Source organism: Oryzias latipes, chromosome 22 (assembly GCF_002234675.1).
Source record: "Oryzias latipes chromosome 22, ASM223467v1".
NCBI lineage: Eukaryota > Metazoa > Chordata > Actinopteri > Beloniformes > Adrianichthyidae > Oryzias > Oryzias latipes.
In genome coordinates, this window is record NC_019880.2 from 1,965,066 (window position 1) to 1,981,198 (window position 16,133).

Below are 16,133 nucleotides of genomic sequence, written 5' to 3' on the forward strand. Positions count from 1 at the left end.
CCTTCAGAGCTTAGATGGATTTGTTGCGGCTGGCGAGCCAAGAGCCGTTAGAGCAGAGAGAGCGCCGCTTCACGCTCACGGGAGGAAAAAGGCTGGCATGGCTCCGCATGGTTTGGCTCATTTCACACCTAATCAGGGTTCAAACCGGTCCTCTGCCAGAGATCAATTAGCTAAAAGAGTGTATGGCAGCAGCTGACAGGAGTGCGATGACTGGTTATGAATAAACTGTTTGGCGACGTCTGAGGCCGAGCTGAAGGCGCTCTCTGTTCGGGTTTGTCATTTTTTCCACATTACCTGAGGTGACTTTACTTTGAAAGTCCTCACTGTCTGACCTGCTTCCTGTTCCTGCAGTGGCTCATTGGGGACAGAGACGGTCACTGTGGGGTCGTCTGCTCGCGGACGCAGGGGAAGCCCGTCTGCGGGTCTGATGGGCGGAGCTACGAGACGGGCTGCGAGCTGCAGAGGGCGCGCTGCAAGGACAAGACCCTCACTCTGGCTCATCGAGGCCGCTGTCGAGGTGAGACGCCAACTGTAGGTCCTTCTGGATCCAAAACTGGTTTGGAAGCTGCTGTTTACATTCAGACTGAACCAGGTTTTCTGAAAACGGTTTCTGCACCTGTTGAAGCGTCACATGTTTTAGCGTGGAACATCTCTGCATCGGACATTCTGCCTTTTATGGCCTTGTTTTTCAAATTGATTCATTTCTTTATGCAACACCAATTAACTATCAATTTATCTAAAAACAAAGAAAAACGATAAACTCACAGAAAAGCTTGTAGTTTAGAACAAATAAGAAAAAAAAAGTTTTTGTTTCAAAGAAAAAAAAGCATCAAGGATCACAAAAACAAGCTTCCTCAAAATGCAGTTATACCTTTATGTCCCTTACGGCTCTCCATCCTAAACATGCACAAGGCAACAGAGGGGAGGAACGACTCGTTTCCTCCCAGCAGAACCAGAAAAGAGCAGAACCCTGAATTCTCAGGGGGGAGGAGAAACGCAGAAACACCGGATCACATGACCAGAAACATGAAGAGAGAAGTCGGAGTTACCCCGAATTTACACTCATCTGTCTGCGGTGCATCTCCGTTTAGTTGCATGAGGAGTCCGTCCCCCCTCCCTCCTGGATCCCGGAGGAGTGGTTTGCTCCGTCACCTTGTGTCTTTGCCCATCCAACACGTAAATGCTCAAAGCCCTTGCCCCCTCCCTCACTGAGTCCTTGTAACATACCTCTTTTGTGTACATTATTATGTTTTTGAACCTCTACAATGAAACTTTTGTCATCCGCGGTGTTTATGTGCGGCATCGCTTAAGGAACGTCTTTGTAAATGTGAAACGATAATGTTGTATTTTGAAACCTGGACCCTGTTTCCGGTTCCCCGGCTTTTGTGGTCCATATTCGCCGATCTAGTGAGCATCGATGCACACTGGTTTTTCCCAAAGACTTCTGGGATTTTGGAATTGTAGATTCCAACAGCACTAGAAAATGGCAAACGCACTTTAAAGTGAGGAGGGAAGGGATTTTTTTCTACAATCGTGACGCTGGCGATAGGTTGTCGTGAACGACACGTAAAGGAGGGGGGGGACATAGGTGAGACGCAGGTGTGTCGTACAGATTTTTCATTTTTTTAAACGTCCACAAATCCTGCTTACCGCACTAAGAAGGCCGTTTTTGCTGTTCACGTGACACGTGCACGCTCCTCGCTGCAGCCGGACCGTTAGAAATGAGGAAATTCGAGTGTAGTTTGTGTGGACGTCCTACAGGCGCTCGCGTACCACGTGCACACCCCGTGCGTGCAGCATTTGTGCGCGGTCAGTAAGACGTCGGTACTCCTGACCTACCGACGACTAGTGTGGAGTTAGGGCGCCGTACGACAGCGTCACCGTGGAACGTCCACCAGCCTTATGAACACAGAGACGTACCACGCGCACGGCAATGGAACGTTCCAGTGTCTTTGTACTTTGGAAAAATTCAGTTTGTGTGGAAATTAAAAAATGATTTTAATTCAAGCAGCCGATGAAGAAAAACTCAAACCGAGTCTGGTGTCTGTTTTTGATAAGTGTGACCAGAACTTTGCCTCTTTTTGGATCAACTGGAGACTTTTAAAGAGGAAAATTAGACACACAAACCTGAACCCTAAGCCAATTGTTGTCCGCCCTAAACCAAAGACTTCCATCTAAATGATGGCAAGCAAATGAAGAGTTTTTGAGGACTTATGTTGTGTGACTTTAGCTAAGAATCATCAGCAACGCAGCAGAAATGCATCCAGTTCTCTGTTGAAGTAGTGGACAGAAGCAGCAGGAAGTTCATGCAGGAAGAGGGAAACCTGCTGGAATTCAGTCATGAAATGACAGAAAGGACTTTTAGAATGTTGTCTCCCTAAATTCTGTGCTGAATCTAAAAACAGGAAGATACTTAAAAGTCAGGAGACACTTTCTGAAGTCATCTGGAAGCAAGGCGTCCCTTTAAATGAGAACATGCCATCACTGGTCTGTGTAGATTCTCCAACAGCAGAGAAGAAGAAGAAGAAGAAGAAGAAGAAGGTTCTACTGGTTTCCCAGAGAAAGGACTTTTTATTTTCCCCCATGTGACACTTCAGAAGTTCTTTCTTTTATGTTGAACTCAGTGTAACAAACAACCTGGATGAACTTGCATTCTTGGTCTTGTAGGCAGAAACAAGCCGAAGGCGGAGCTGCTGCCGGCGCCTCCGGCGGCCACGTCCACGCCTGAAGCCGCGGGCCAGGAGCTCAAAGGTACGCCCGGAAAACGTTCCTGCACGACCCAAACTGCTCATGTCCTACGCTTCCTCCTGACAGAGCCGCATGGGGAAACGCTTTAAAGACATTTTATTTGAGGATCAAAGAGTTTGTTTGAGATGCTGCAGCTCGGAGCCACAACAACAAAGTGCAGCAGCAGCGGAGCAGAATGAAAAGATGTCTTTCATTTTCCACCTCTCTGAAGGCGTGTAAGCTTTAGCAGACGGGATCACACATCTTCTGCCGTCTGGATGCCAACGCCGCCACGACAGCTGAGATGAAAAGGTTTAACGTCACGTTTCCATCGCTCCGATCCGTCTTTGTGTTCTCCACCCGAAGCCGTCATCAGGCTCATAACGCAGCAGAACAGGACAAAAGCTTGGTTTGGTAAAACAGTAGAAATAAAATAGTTTTTGCAATTTTCCTAAAATAGGAGGAGCAGTTTAGCTCCTCAGATGAGGAGAACAAAGCCTATTATTATTAATGAAGGTCCGTGGATGACCAGCTTTCTGCAGCTCCTGTTTAAAGCGGCACGGCTCAAAGTCGGCGTGGAGAATGGCGAGAAAGCAGCTCGTAACTGCTGCCGACGCCACGAGGACGCCTCCAACTGGTTGAAGATGCTCTCGCGTTAGGAGACCGTCTTTAGGTGCATGATGTTCATCAGGTGGAGACATTTAATAAAACGATAAAATAATACAAAAAAAACTACGTGAAAAATCTGGTTTCATGCAGGAAAAGTGAGGAATCTTCACTTTGGATGAGCTGCAGAACAAAACCAGATGAAACATTTTCTTTGTGGCTTCCCGCTGCAGCTTTGCAAGTGTCGGGCAGACGGGTTGAGTGTGAGACCTCATGTGGGCGTGTTTCAGATGTAGGCCTGTCGAAGTGCCGCGCCGACAGGAGGCAGGCTCTGGAGCAGACCAGGAAGCCTCAGGACTTCATCCCGGAGTGCAACGAGGACGGATCCTTCGCTCAGGTGTGGAGACGTTTCTGCTGCGGTCCTCGCCGTCGGCTCCTGATCTGAGCTCGTTTAACGAAGAACTCGCTTTCCGCCGCTGCAGGTCCAGTGTCACACCCTGACCGGATACTGCTGGTGTGCCACCAGTGAAGGGAAGCCTGTGGGCGGCTCCACTGTGCGGAACAGGACACCTGTCTGTTCAGGTAGCTGACCGGATGAGTTTAACCCTTATCTTAAGGGTCAGTTTGACCCATGTTGGTTTTTGTACTGGTTAAACTTTCCTCATTTGGGTAATCGTGTCAAATCTGGACACGTTTAGTGGAGAGTTTGCATACAGAGATGATGTCATGGGTATAATCGACCCGGACACTACTAATCCAAAATAAATCTGCTTCTTTGATGTCCCTTCAATCAACATCAAAGAGTTCTACACCTTGATGTTCAGTCAGTTACGTTTTGACTGCCAGAGCTCCAGGTGTGAAGGAGGAGGGAGCTTCTGTTTGTTTCCACCAGAAGGTTTACAGCTCAAGAAACTTTATCACAGATTTAGAACTTGGATACTGACGCAGAGGAAGAAAAGTCAGAGGATCTTTCAGAGTCTAAAGACAATGTAATTCATGAAACCAGAGCTAGTCGATGTGAGGAGGAGGCAAGGCGGCAAACTACCAGCTATTAGAGATGTATGGGACAAACTGGTTAAAATGGGATGCAAGATGCAGCTACGCATACAGTATGTATAGTATATGTATAGTGTATATAAATGTATAGTGAAGGAGGAATATAAATATACTATCATGCTCCTTTTTAAAATGTTTATATAGTCTAAAATAAGGTTGTTGTTGTTGGTTTAAACAGTTATTTGACAGTTTTGAGTGGATTTTCACATTACCAGACAAAATGATCCGAAACGTGATCAATGTCATTTTGATTGAACCCATTTCCTTTGTTGCTGTCATTGACTGGGTGACATCATCGGTAGAAAATGTTTTACTGCTAGCTCCAACCAATTAATTAATTCACGCCTTCGCCATTTTTTCACGATGCGGACGCCGTCATGTAGGAGCCAGACGTCGTTGAGTCACGGCTTGTCAACAATTTAAACCGCTAAAGCCTTGGTCCCCCGTAAGGGGGTGGTGACCCAAACAGGTGTCTCTGGTTTTTGGGTTTCTGTTATTTGCATTTTTTTAGAGTGACGTCACCTTAAGGGACGTCCGGAAAATAGAACATACTATTGTCATGTGTGTGGTAAGTGTATCGCGAAGTGTTCATAAGGCTTGACACGTGTGCGTCTCGCCTACTTCACCCTTACTTAAGGCCGTGTCACACAGCCACTACGTGCATTTTGTGCGTTTTCCACGTATAAAATGTTGGTCTATCGTGATCCATGCGTGATATACGTTATTCGTGTGTTTGGTTCATCGATGTGCGCAGATGTCCGCAGAGGGTGTTGCGCCCGACGGGTCTTTATGTGAATTTTGTTTTTTACGGTTGTAAAAATTTTGGTTGGTTGAGAAGTACAGAATCTACGCTGATTTTACGTAATTTATACGCAATTATTACGGAAATCTTATGCAACTATCATTTTTGTGTCTTTCCACGACCATTCCACGTATGTCTAACGGACTTTCAACCACGATTTATAACTTGTAAATTGCGTGAACGGCGCGCATATCACGTTAAAATTACGTAATTGAATCACGAATCACTGAGTTGCATATAGACGGTTCTTGTTCTACGTTGGTTTACGTGTTCTTTGTGTGGTGCATTCGTACTTCTTCCGTGGTTTTAACGTAGTTCGTGATGCATCGTGGAACTTTTCTCACTTTTTCTACGTAAATCCACGTAGGACATCCATCCATGCGATACGGTAAAACGGTGCGTACTTGTATAGAGCTTTCTATCTTCCACCAGAGGCAAGGGGGGGTTCAGCATCGTGCCCAAGGACACTTCGACACGGGGGGGGGCAAGGCGGGAATCGAACCTCCAATCTTCCGATCAGGGGTCGACCGCCCTTCCGCTGCACCACGGCCGCCCCGAATATGCGTAACGTGTACGGAGTGGCTGTATGTTGTACGAGTGTTCGGTACAGAGACTGCAGTTGTTCTTGCAGCTGGTTTTGTTCCCCGTTCAACAGATTTAATATTAAAATTACTGCCTATAATTTGGAACGAGTAACGTTCTCCATTAAGCTGTGAGGAGAACTCGTGCAGCCCTCTGCCTGTGCTACGTCAGTTACCCAGCATTCTCAGTGGCTGTGCGGGTAAAGTCTATGCTGTAATGCTGCTCCCATGTGCACGAAACGAGTTTAGGAAAAAAAACTGAAGTGCGTCTGCTGGTGTGGACACGGCTTTGGAACATCTCTGGACTCCATTTGGGAGAATTACAGCCGATCTGCAGGGAGAACAGTTGGACTGATGAAAGACGGAGTCCAGACGTCGAAAGGACAGTTTGTCTTCCAACAATGACGCCCATGGCAGGTGCAAGGTCAACAAGAAGGCTAATGGCCTTACATGCAGGGGCCTCGCCGGCCTCCACCCCCCCACTTTAAATGTTCTGAGCGGGAGCCGTGCGCTCTCATCCTGGATGGAAACACTTTATGATAATCACCATCATTTTCCTTCAGAAGATAATACAGCGGCCTTTGCCAGGATTGGCCTGAACAGCCACTACAACATGTGGTGCACATTTTGTGTGGAGCGTGTGATGAAAGTGGGGGCATGCCCCCTCCAAAGCTGCTCTTCAGACAGTCCAGCCCCCTCCCTCCGATCCTCCGCTTCTCTTTTTAAGTCGAGATGCTTTTATACTGAAGGAAGAACGCATCTGGCCTCATGCTGGATCTTCAAATCTCATCCTATTTGCTTTGTAGACCTTAAAGGACCTATATCCTGGTTTTCTCACTATATCCTGGTTTTCTCACTATATCCTGGTTTTCTCACTATATCCTGGTTTTCTCACTATATCCTGGTTTTCTTGGGCCCTAAAGAGTAAACTAGATCCTTATATATGAGAATATATCACCTTTTTTTCAACCCAGAAGTAAAATGACTCGATCTCTAAGGCTCCGCCTTTTCTCATCTTGTGGGTGTCGCCCATTTCATGACGCCAACTTTAGCCGGCCTCAGCAGCGTGTCGGGCTTTCGCCTATGAAAACTAACGACATACAAACTTTTAACAAGGATGGATGAGCATATTGTTCATCTAAAAGGAAAGCGTTTAGCCGATCAGCTCCACAGAGAAAGTGGGCGTGTGTTTTAGCCTGGGGGCGGGGCTGGAAGCACAGACTCTTCCTGGAAGGGGCTTTTCCTCACTTTGTGATGTCACAATGGGAGAACCCGCACATTTTTGTGGGCTGGGAGGGGCTGGTGCACAGAGAGTAGGTTTTAAGAGGAATACTGAGAAATGAGTCAACGGATCAAAATTCCGCTATGAGACTGATTTTTGGTAGGAATGAACTTTATAATACACTTAAATTAGATTTTTATCAGTGCCTTTATTTCAGAAAATAACTACTATAGTAGTTTTATCCAGAGTCAGTGTTGGGTACATTACTTTTTAAAGAGTAGTTGATTACTTTACAATAGTTAGTAGATGAAATTGTAATTGAATTTACTCATTACCTGTTTTAAAAAGTACTTGTACTTTCCTTTTTGCACACCAATAGCTTTTCTCTGTTTCTTTTTTCTGATTGATTGTTCTGTTTTTCATCGTTTGTATCTTTGAGCCTAACACGGACGCTGCAACAACCTAATTTCTCAAATTGGGATCAATAAAGTATCTTTATCTTTCTTACATACAATTTTTCAAGGGAGACTTTCTTTAGTGGATTTAAAATACATGTATTTTTTTATTGGTTTCTCCCACCAGTGAGTATGTGGCGGGGATGAAATTCTTGCTTAAAGGCGCAGTGAAAAGGCAGAATCATGAAAACAATCTGGTCCTTCAGTCCAGAACTGGTGTGGGACATAAATAGAAGAGAAAGATCTTTCTATTTTCCATCCGATTTCTTTTAATCCTGCATAAGATCCGATATCTTCATCGTTTCTTGCAAAGGTATGTCTGACTGTGGATGCAGCAGCCGGACCCTGGTGGTACAGCTGCTGCCCTCCAAAGCCCCCCCTTACCTCACGAGAAATGGTCGCTGACGCTCCTGTTGACCCCGATAAATCATTTTGCACACGTTTGCAGGAAACACCGGTGAAAATATGGGAACTCATGCGGGGACGAGTGGATTGTCAGGTAGTACATTTCCTTCAAAAGTTTTCAACTCTCTTGTTGTGGATTGGTTGCAACAACCACATGCATGATGGATGGTACTTGCATGCACCAAAGTCGAGATGTTTTAAGGTTTGACATGGCGGTTAACGGACTGATCAAAGGATATAAACATCCTCAAACGTCTGACAAAAGGAGCAGGATGTCTGCTGCCGATTGTCGCCAATGCCGTGTGTGTTTTTCTCTTGCAGGGTCAGTAACCGACAAACCACCGGGGCCGGCAAACTCCGGTCGAAAAGGTGAGCTGAGCTCTGCTGTTTGTGTGCGTCTGTTGGCGTGAAAGAGCGACATGTTTTCAATCCAACAGGCAAAGTCCGCGTCTGTGCAGCTCAGGAGGGAAAACAGGTCACTAGATAAAACCACCAGTTGTGGCGTTTTTTTCACACTAAATTTGTTTTAAAACTCTGATCTGCAGGATTGAGGCTTTTTAAAAAAAAAAATCTGTAACAAAATAATTAGATATTTTTGTTGTCCTTCAGACTCGTAGGGAGTTTGTCAGGACGTGGCGTCGAGGTTCACGCCTCGCCGTCTGTCATTAAAGGATTTTTCCTTTTTTAATTAAATAGATTCTGTTGCACCAGTGCGTGTTTTTATGTCCGTTTCAACATGGAAGTATTACCTTCACCTTAGGATCGAGCCCAGAAACCACTCAGGGAAATGACCCGTCAGTGTTTTTGTGAGACATTTTAAATGGAAAAGATGCAAATCTGCTCTGAATTGGTGGATAATTCGAGCTGTGAATCTTTCTAATCCAAAAGATATTTTTTTCAAGCTTTTGACATTTATACTCCAGGTTATGAATTTACATTCCGAGGACAAGAGTCATAAATCCAAACCAGATTTCGGCGATAGCTTTTGATACTTGTTCTTGTTAAAACAGCGTTTAAATGGTTGGAAAAAAATTTCATAGAATCAGCAAACTCAACCTTAACTCTAAAAGTACAGCAGTACTGTTAACCTTAAAGTCTGAAAGAAAGTTCAAACTCTGGCGAGGAAGATCAAACATGGCAGCGTTTGATAGAAGTAATTAGCTTATTTGGCAGAAAATTGGACTAAAGTCGTGCATGTAAATGTGTTTATGGCAGATGGAAGGAAATTTAGAAATAAAGATGTTAAAAATTAGAGCAAAATGAGCCACAAAAACCAAACTTATATCAAAAGTTTTGCTGGAATGTTCCAGAATTAACCCAAATGCCATTTTTCATCTGTAGTTCAGGCGTTAAAAATTGTCGACCCCAAAACATCGATTAAATACTTCAATAAATAAAGAAAGTATACAACTAAAATACATTTTTGACCGTTAAAATGCATATAACTAATATAAGATGCACACATAGAGAGACACATAAAATAATATAAAAGTCACAAAAGTTGCATAGTTATGAGAAGATGGGGAAGGCATTAATATAATTCAATGTGGACATGTTTGTTGGGATTTTATTTATCCTCATTTATCCATTTTTTAATTATTTGTTGGTGTTTTGATAATTTTTTATGCTTACTAATAGTATTTACAGTACATTTCTTTGTTCCCTCTTGAAAATATCTGTATGTTTCTCACCCAGCAGGTATAAACCTATATTGAAAGGCCTACTTTAAAAAAAAAACAACAACAGTTTTTTCTTTCTTTAACTTTAATCAAAAGATGTTTAATATTTGGACGCTCCCAAAGTCTGTGTTTGGTCTCCATGGTAATTGTGTTATTGAACTTAGAAATGGCTATAGGTCTATAGAAGTATCTCCTTTTTACATTTCTAGTCAAATTCTCTCCATTGCCGAATCTTTTTTAAGCTTGACTTTTTAATGGGACTTAACTAAATAAGATCAGCCTAGCCGCCAAACAAAGCTGTGTAATTAATCTTATGCCTTTCAGCTGCTCTGTTTCTGAAAAAATGTTCGATTTTTCTCAGTTTTCAGTTGTTTTTTTCCATCCTTCTTCTCAGATTCTAACAAAAATAATGTGACAAAAGTTGGCTGGTTTGATTCAGTTGTAAATGTCAGAAAAACAAGTTTTATTTGTTTCTTGGTTTTATTCATCCGTTCGTCTCTGAGGTGGAGCCTTTTTGCTGTTTTATTTACAGCCGATCGGGTCACTCTGACCCGTGGGTTTCTCTGTTTGGAACACTCGGCTGTAGTTTCGCCCCCAAAGTTCTCCTTTTCTTTGCTTTTAATCTAATTATTTCCAAAGGGAAGTTCCAGAAGATGCTAAAGCCGACACGGGTGAGTAACTCGTCATCGCAGCTCGGACTCTCGCTCCGTAAGTTTACCTAAATATTTGCTTCGGAAGGGACGGGGTTCATTTGTTTTTCATTTGTACTTTGTTAAAAGTGACAACGAACTCCGAAAGTTTCAGGGAAACTTTGAGTGCAGCTTTCTGTGGTTTAACAGCTCGAGTTCTTCAGGGTTTTATCTCCATCTGTTTGTTTCCTGAATTGCCAAGAACCAAAACGTTTAGATGTCGACGTCTGCAGGCGACAAAAAACAACCCCAAAACAGAAAAACAAAACTTCTGATAGAGAGGAGCTAAGAGATGGAGCACAGAGGGCCTTCTTGAGTGACAGTTGAGGTCTGTGGTGCATGAGTGTGCGTTCTTTGCCGTGTGTGCACGGTCGCCCGTGGGCGTCCTTCCTGCGTTGTTCCGTCTGCGTCTCTGTCTTTCTTGGCCGGGCCATGTGCAAATCCCAACCATTCAACAGTTCTGGAGAGTAGATCGTATTAACCTCAATAATGGTAGTCTCCTTCCGTTTCTTTCTCACTCTGAACCCAGACGATGGCTCCAAGCCCACACCCACCATGGAGACCCACACCCCCCCGGAGGGCGACGGTAAGCCTCCGCTAATGACGCCGTCTCAGCCAACACCTTGTTGAGTTTGTAACTTAGATCTGTAATGGACAAACCATGTCTGAGCGTTCTGCTCTTGTCTGCACGATTGCAGGTCTCCAAAGAACACAACGTGAACAGAAAATGTCCCAAAACACAATTTGATATTTCATTAGGACTCAATTCACAGAAGCTGTTTTAGTTTGAAGGGGAAAGCTGCACGTCTCATTCTCCTGCTGTGTTAAGACGCTTCGAGAAAGAGCTGACTAAACACCTGAGGTCAGGACGGAGTTCAGTTCACTTGAATTCAGAGCAATCTATTACCGTCAGATGGTAGAAATAATAAGCCTACGAGGCCAACTGATTGCATGAAACGGTTTTTGGCACGATGTCCTACATGAGCTCCAGTCCTCAGGGCCCACCGATGCTTTTTATGTTTCTCTGCTTAAGCACACCTGCCTAAGGGCTGCCACTATCCGGAACCCACGAGGAGCACGTTCAAGGAAAAGGTTAGGAGAACCTCCACTACAGGGAGCATGGATGACTTTAGCTTCCCGCTTAAGGGAACCAAGAACCAAACCTAGAAAGGTAATTTAACCTGTTTGGAGCAGGGAGAACAGAAGACGGGAACATCTATTACAGTACAAAGAGACAAATTAGCAACGGTCATAACTGGACATGCAAGAAGCAATAAACAAGCAGGTGAGGAGAGACGCATCAAAACTACAGTAAAATACGAGTAGAAACAGACACTTCTGTTTCTAATAAAAACATTGTTGCATGATGGTGATGATGACTTAAAACCTTAGAATTAACCATCCTGACAGGTGGATGTGGGCCGAAATATCAACGTTGTAGACCGCTCAATGAACCCATAGAGACTTTGTTTCCTGGTGAACACTTACACTACACAAAGGGGTGAAGGCCGGGTCACACAACCACTGCGTACATTTAGCGCTAGTCAAGGGTGAACACTGTATGCCCGTTTTAGGAGCCCTGATCGGGGTCCCTGTCAACCTAGCCCCTGGAATCACCTCCGTCCATCGTAAGGCGGGGGTTCAGGGAGGGGTGTTTCCACATCACCTCAGTAAACCAGACAGAACAGGTTCCTCTCGTGATAAAACCTTTTTTCAGCTCCACACTCGGTTCCTCTCAGAGATTCTTTTGGGAGCAAACTTTGATCAGAGGTCTAAAAACTTTCCTTCTCATCAAATTTATTGGGAGTCCATGTCCAACAGTCCAACAGATACGGTTGAATAGTTTTGTACTCCTAATGTGTTCTGCTGATTGGCAGCCGTGTAAGGTTCCAACATGTTCTTGGAGACCAGCGTGACTGACCTCCTTCTCCTTCTCTGCTGCAGAGATTACACCGTCAACGCTGTGGGAGAAGCATTTTAATGAAAAGTATTTCAGGCCGAACAACTCCACCTCCAGAAAGCAAGGTAACCCTCGCCGGTGTCGTCCCCAACACAAATACTGCTGTACTTTTAAAGTACATCAGCTCTGTGGAGTACACTTGTCATAAAACCCTAACCTTAAACCAACACGTATGGGCCCACCCAAATCCTGCGGACTGTGCAAAGAGCCCGTTAGTGCTGTTGACGTGAAACGTGCGCACTCCTTGCTCCAGCCTGACTGTTAGAAATGAGGAAATTAGACAATCGGAGTGTGGTTTGACGCTTGAGGATCTTTGTGCACAGTCAGTGAGGAGACGGTACTCCCACCTCACTGACATCTACAGTGTGGCTACGGACATCCTACGACAGCGTCACCTGTACGTCCAGTGGTACGTTCCGTTTCCATGACGTCCCTTGAGGTGGCCGTACGAGCCTCACCTGCGCTCCTCTGCAGATGTCGACCCCAGGATGTGTGCTTGTGACTACGTGTTAAGATAGTTCTCTTTATTCTTGACATGACTCAGTGATTCATTGGTCCTAAAATCAGTTACTGTACTTCCAAGTAGAACTTGTTCAAAAGTCACACTTTCTCAGGATGATGAAAGAAACACCTGGAACCTCCATCTGTTAGAACATTTTTCCTCATTCTGCCCACAGATGGTTTGGTTTGACCCAACGTGGCGTTTCTTAGTCCCTCTATGCTCGGACATCCCCACTTCCTTGCTTGGCACCGCGATTAGCGGTCACGTGGAAAACTCTCCATGTTTTTCAAAGGAGACGACCTGAAGGTTGCCATGCCGTCAAGGTTGAAGCTCCGTCGTGTGTGAAGAAGCAGAAAGGTCTTAGCCCTTATGCTATCTTATGGGGTCCAGATGACCCCACCCTTACATTGGTGTGTTCTCCCTACCATGACAAAGGTGGAAAGATTTAATGTAATCCATGGACACCAGTGAAGATCACAAATCATTAAAGAAAAAAGGTTCAGAGCACTGTGTAGTGGGTCTAGATGACCCACTCCCAACGTTAAAGTGCCTTGGATAACACAAGGGTTAAGCGGATTGGAGGAGATGCTGCAAGCTGTCATCTCCCGCATAAACATCCCCTTTAAAGCCGGGTTTTGTGTTGTTTTTTTTTGTGTTTTCCCCCCGGCACAATAGGCGTGCACTGCAACTGAATGGCGTGTTGAAAGGTTGCGGCGGCGTTGAGGAGTGTTTCCTGTGATGAAGCTCCTCCATCATCTATCTGGTTTTGCTGCTGGAATCTTGAAAACAAACGGCTGTTCCTCAGGGAGTTCCCCCGCTTCAAACATCTACTTTAACTGCACAGAACCGAAGGTTTGCAGCGATTATGGGACAGCTGAAAACCATTGGAGAATATGACGGGGGGGGGGGGGCAGTTTGGTAAAAGTAAAAAAAACAAAAACTCCTTCTAGCTACAGATGTCTTCCTCCGACTTTTATCTGCTCCCTCTGAGATAAACTTCTCAAAAAACAGAGAGAAATCCACTTGTGTGGGTTTTTCTTTCTTCCCCTCACAAAGTTTGTTTTCTGCTGTTTCAGTTCCTGCCGAAGGAAGAAAAATGAAACAAAAAACAAATGGGGCAGGGATGCAGATCTGCGAGGCGGCCGGGAGGACCCCGGTTACATTTCATCCCAAAGCTTGAAAAGATCAGAAGTCCTTTTTTTTTCTCCAAGGAAATGCACAAAAAAGCCTGACGTGCTTTTGGGAATATTGGTGCCTGGCGCCAGCAAACACTCTGTATAATAAACAGTGCTAAATAATTTGGTTGTGAAGGGAGTTTGGCGAAGGCAGCACTAAGAAGACTCTGGGCTTCACAGCAGACGAAGGTTTTCTCTGCAGGTTTTGCTCGGTCGGCAGAAAGTCTGCCTCCCACTGCTGGAGCCGCCGCCGTCCTCGTCTTCCTTAACGCCTCCTGAAGGGTTTTGTTGTAAAACAGGAGCTCGTTTGTTCTGCTATTTAGACAGCCAAGCCTTCAGTCTGTGGAGGAAAAATGAAAACGGACTCCAGAAAAAGAGCAAAATGGAAAAAGTTTTTTTTTGATTTGTAAAAATCAAACTCCATATTTTTTCAGGGGGAGACAGAAACACATGTTTGAAAAGTATAAACCTCCCGTTTTTCCCCCCTTTTGCTTTTTATCATTAATAAAGTATGAAAAAGGTTTTAGGTGCGACAGTTTAAACAGATTTGATTCTTGTGGATTATAAAACACAACACTTTTCTGGAGATGATTTAGTTCAGGATTTATTTTCTCCAGTTTTTCCTCCTTTGAGTGTTTATCTGCCTATAATGTCATCCTTTTTCCCGTTTTTGTGACATCAAAGAAAAGAGTCCATCTGTAGCAGATTTGACATAAAACTATTATGTTCCGTCTTCTTTTTGTTATATTTTTTTTAATCTCTTGTCATTTATTTGTTGGTGACTCAGATCCACAAAATAATTAGATTTATGATCCAACAGGGTTTGAATTGAACTTTATTGATTTCTCAGAAGAGAAATTCATCCATCTAGGCAAAAAAATAACGATGCAAACCACAAATATTCAACCAAACAAACAAATAAGTAAATAAATGGATAAATAATTCATTTTGGACGACTTAATATTGATTCTTTTTCACATTTTTCCTCCCAAACCAATTTTGTTTTAGTTGTGAGAAATTAAAAGTAGACAAAAATGTAACTTTCCAACAGTCCAGCTCTGTTTGGACACTCGGTGACGGTCGTGTTGGACTCGTTTCTCATGAAAACCACCCACCTGGTTTTAGCGGACTACGACCCGTCGGGTCTGCGCTTGTTTTTCTTCTGGATCCTCATCTCAAATGTTGTAAATCCAGTTTTGTTCACATCTTCATCCTATTCTTTCATCTTATGAGGACGTTTGCTCAACAGTCGCTCAGACTCGCGGCACTTTTCCGTGTAAAGTGAAGGATGGTCGTCGTCGAAGAGTAAAAACACTCTTAATCGCCATGGTAACGAGCTGAACTTGCAGCTCTTTTGGATTGGTCTGAAGACAGAAATATGGTCTAAATGGATGTGGATGTAAATACGGGGGGTGTTTCAAGGATGGGGTTATGCCGAAGGAAGACTGTGTGAGGATAAGTAACCGTCTGGTAAACAGTGATCTTCACTTGGAACAAAGCCGTAAACACACTTTTGGTTTTCATTTTTGAACGGCCTCTCTGTTCTTCTTCATGTCTCTGTTCTGTTTCCAACCGTCTGAGCCTCGAGTCCGTCCCTTCTGGTTCCAGATAAGGTTCCCTCCTGTGACCAGGAGAGGCAGAGCGCTCTGAGCGACGCTCGGCACATCTCCGAGCAGGACGCCTTCATCCCGGACTGCGGTTCCGGAGGCCTCTACCGGCCCGTGCAGTGCCACCAGTCCACCGGCTACTGCTGGTGTGTTCTGGAGGAGACAGGACGGCCCATAGCTGGATCCGCCACAAGGTAATATAACCTGCCCCCCCCCAGAAAGAAACACCTTGTACAGTGTTGGTAACAGCCTTCCTAACTTGAATTTTGCTCATACCAATAGTGATGCAAAGAAATAAATGCCCCAAATTGAGCCTAAATTAAGTTTCATGTTATAAATGATACAATTTGAAAATGTAGAAAAATCTTAAAGTAACTAAACTCAAGCATGGTGGTGGAGGATGATGATAGGGGCTGGCTTTGCAGCTCCAGAGCCCTTCCAGTTTCAGTCGTTCTGCTTCTCTTTAGTTACATTTAAGGAGTATAAAACTAATCGAATAATTATTTTTCCCACCAGATCGATCAGTCTGAGGCAAGTTGCTAATTGACCAATACCATTTAAAAGGAAATACTTTCAAAATGTAATAAAGTGATTATGATAAACACCATTCAGATACCATTTGGATTGACACACAATAGTTTTTATTCTAGTTTTTTACTATGACATA

The 16,133-nt window shown here is 44.2% G+C and overlaps 1 protein-coding gene across 5 annotated transcripts in view; it reads left to right on the forward strand.

The window, feature by feature from the left end:
- smoc1 (SPARC related modular calcium binding 1) overlaps positions 1-16,133 on the forward strand; it is a 42,976-nt gene that overhangs the window by 14,919 nt on the left and 11,924 nt on the right. For 2 of the 5 annotated variants that reach the window (XM_011490077.2, XM_011490078.2), the window contains exons 2-10: positions 352-517; positions 2,668-2,751; positions 3,624-3,730; positions 3,816-3,915; positions 7,898-7,948; positions 8,176-8,223; positions 10,719-10,808; positions 12,167-12,247; positions 15,468-15,660. In XM_011490077.2, the coding sequence (XP_011488379.2) occupies positions 352-517; positions 2,668-2,751; positions 3,624-3,730; positions 3,816-3,915; positions 7,898-7,948; positions 8,176-8,223; positions 10,719-10,808; positions 12,167-12,247; positions 15,468-15,660 (920 nt within the window). The remainder of the gene's footprint in view (positions 1-351; positions 518-2,667; positions 2,752-3,623; positions 3,731-3,815; positions 3,916-7,897; positions 7,949-8,175; positions 8,224-10,718; positions 10,809-12,166; positions 12,248-15,467; positions 15,661-16,133) is intronic. The other 3 variants (XM_011490080.2, XM_011490081.2, XM_011490082.2) reach the window with 3 other exon arrangements.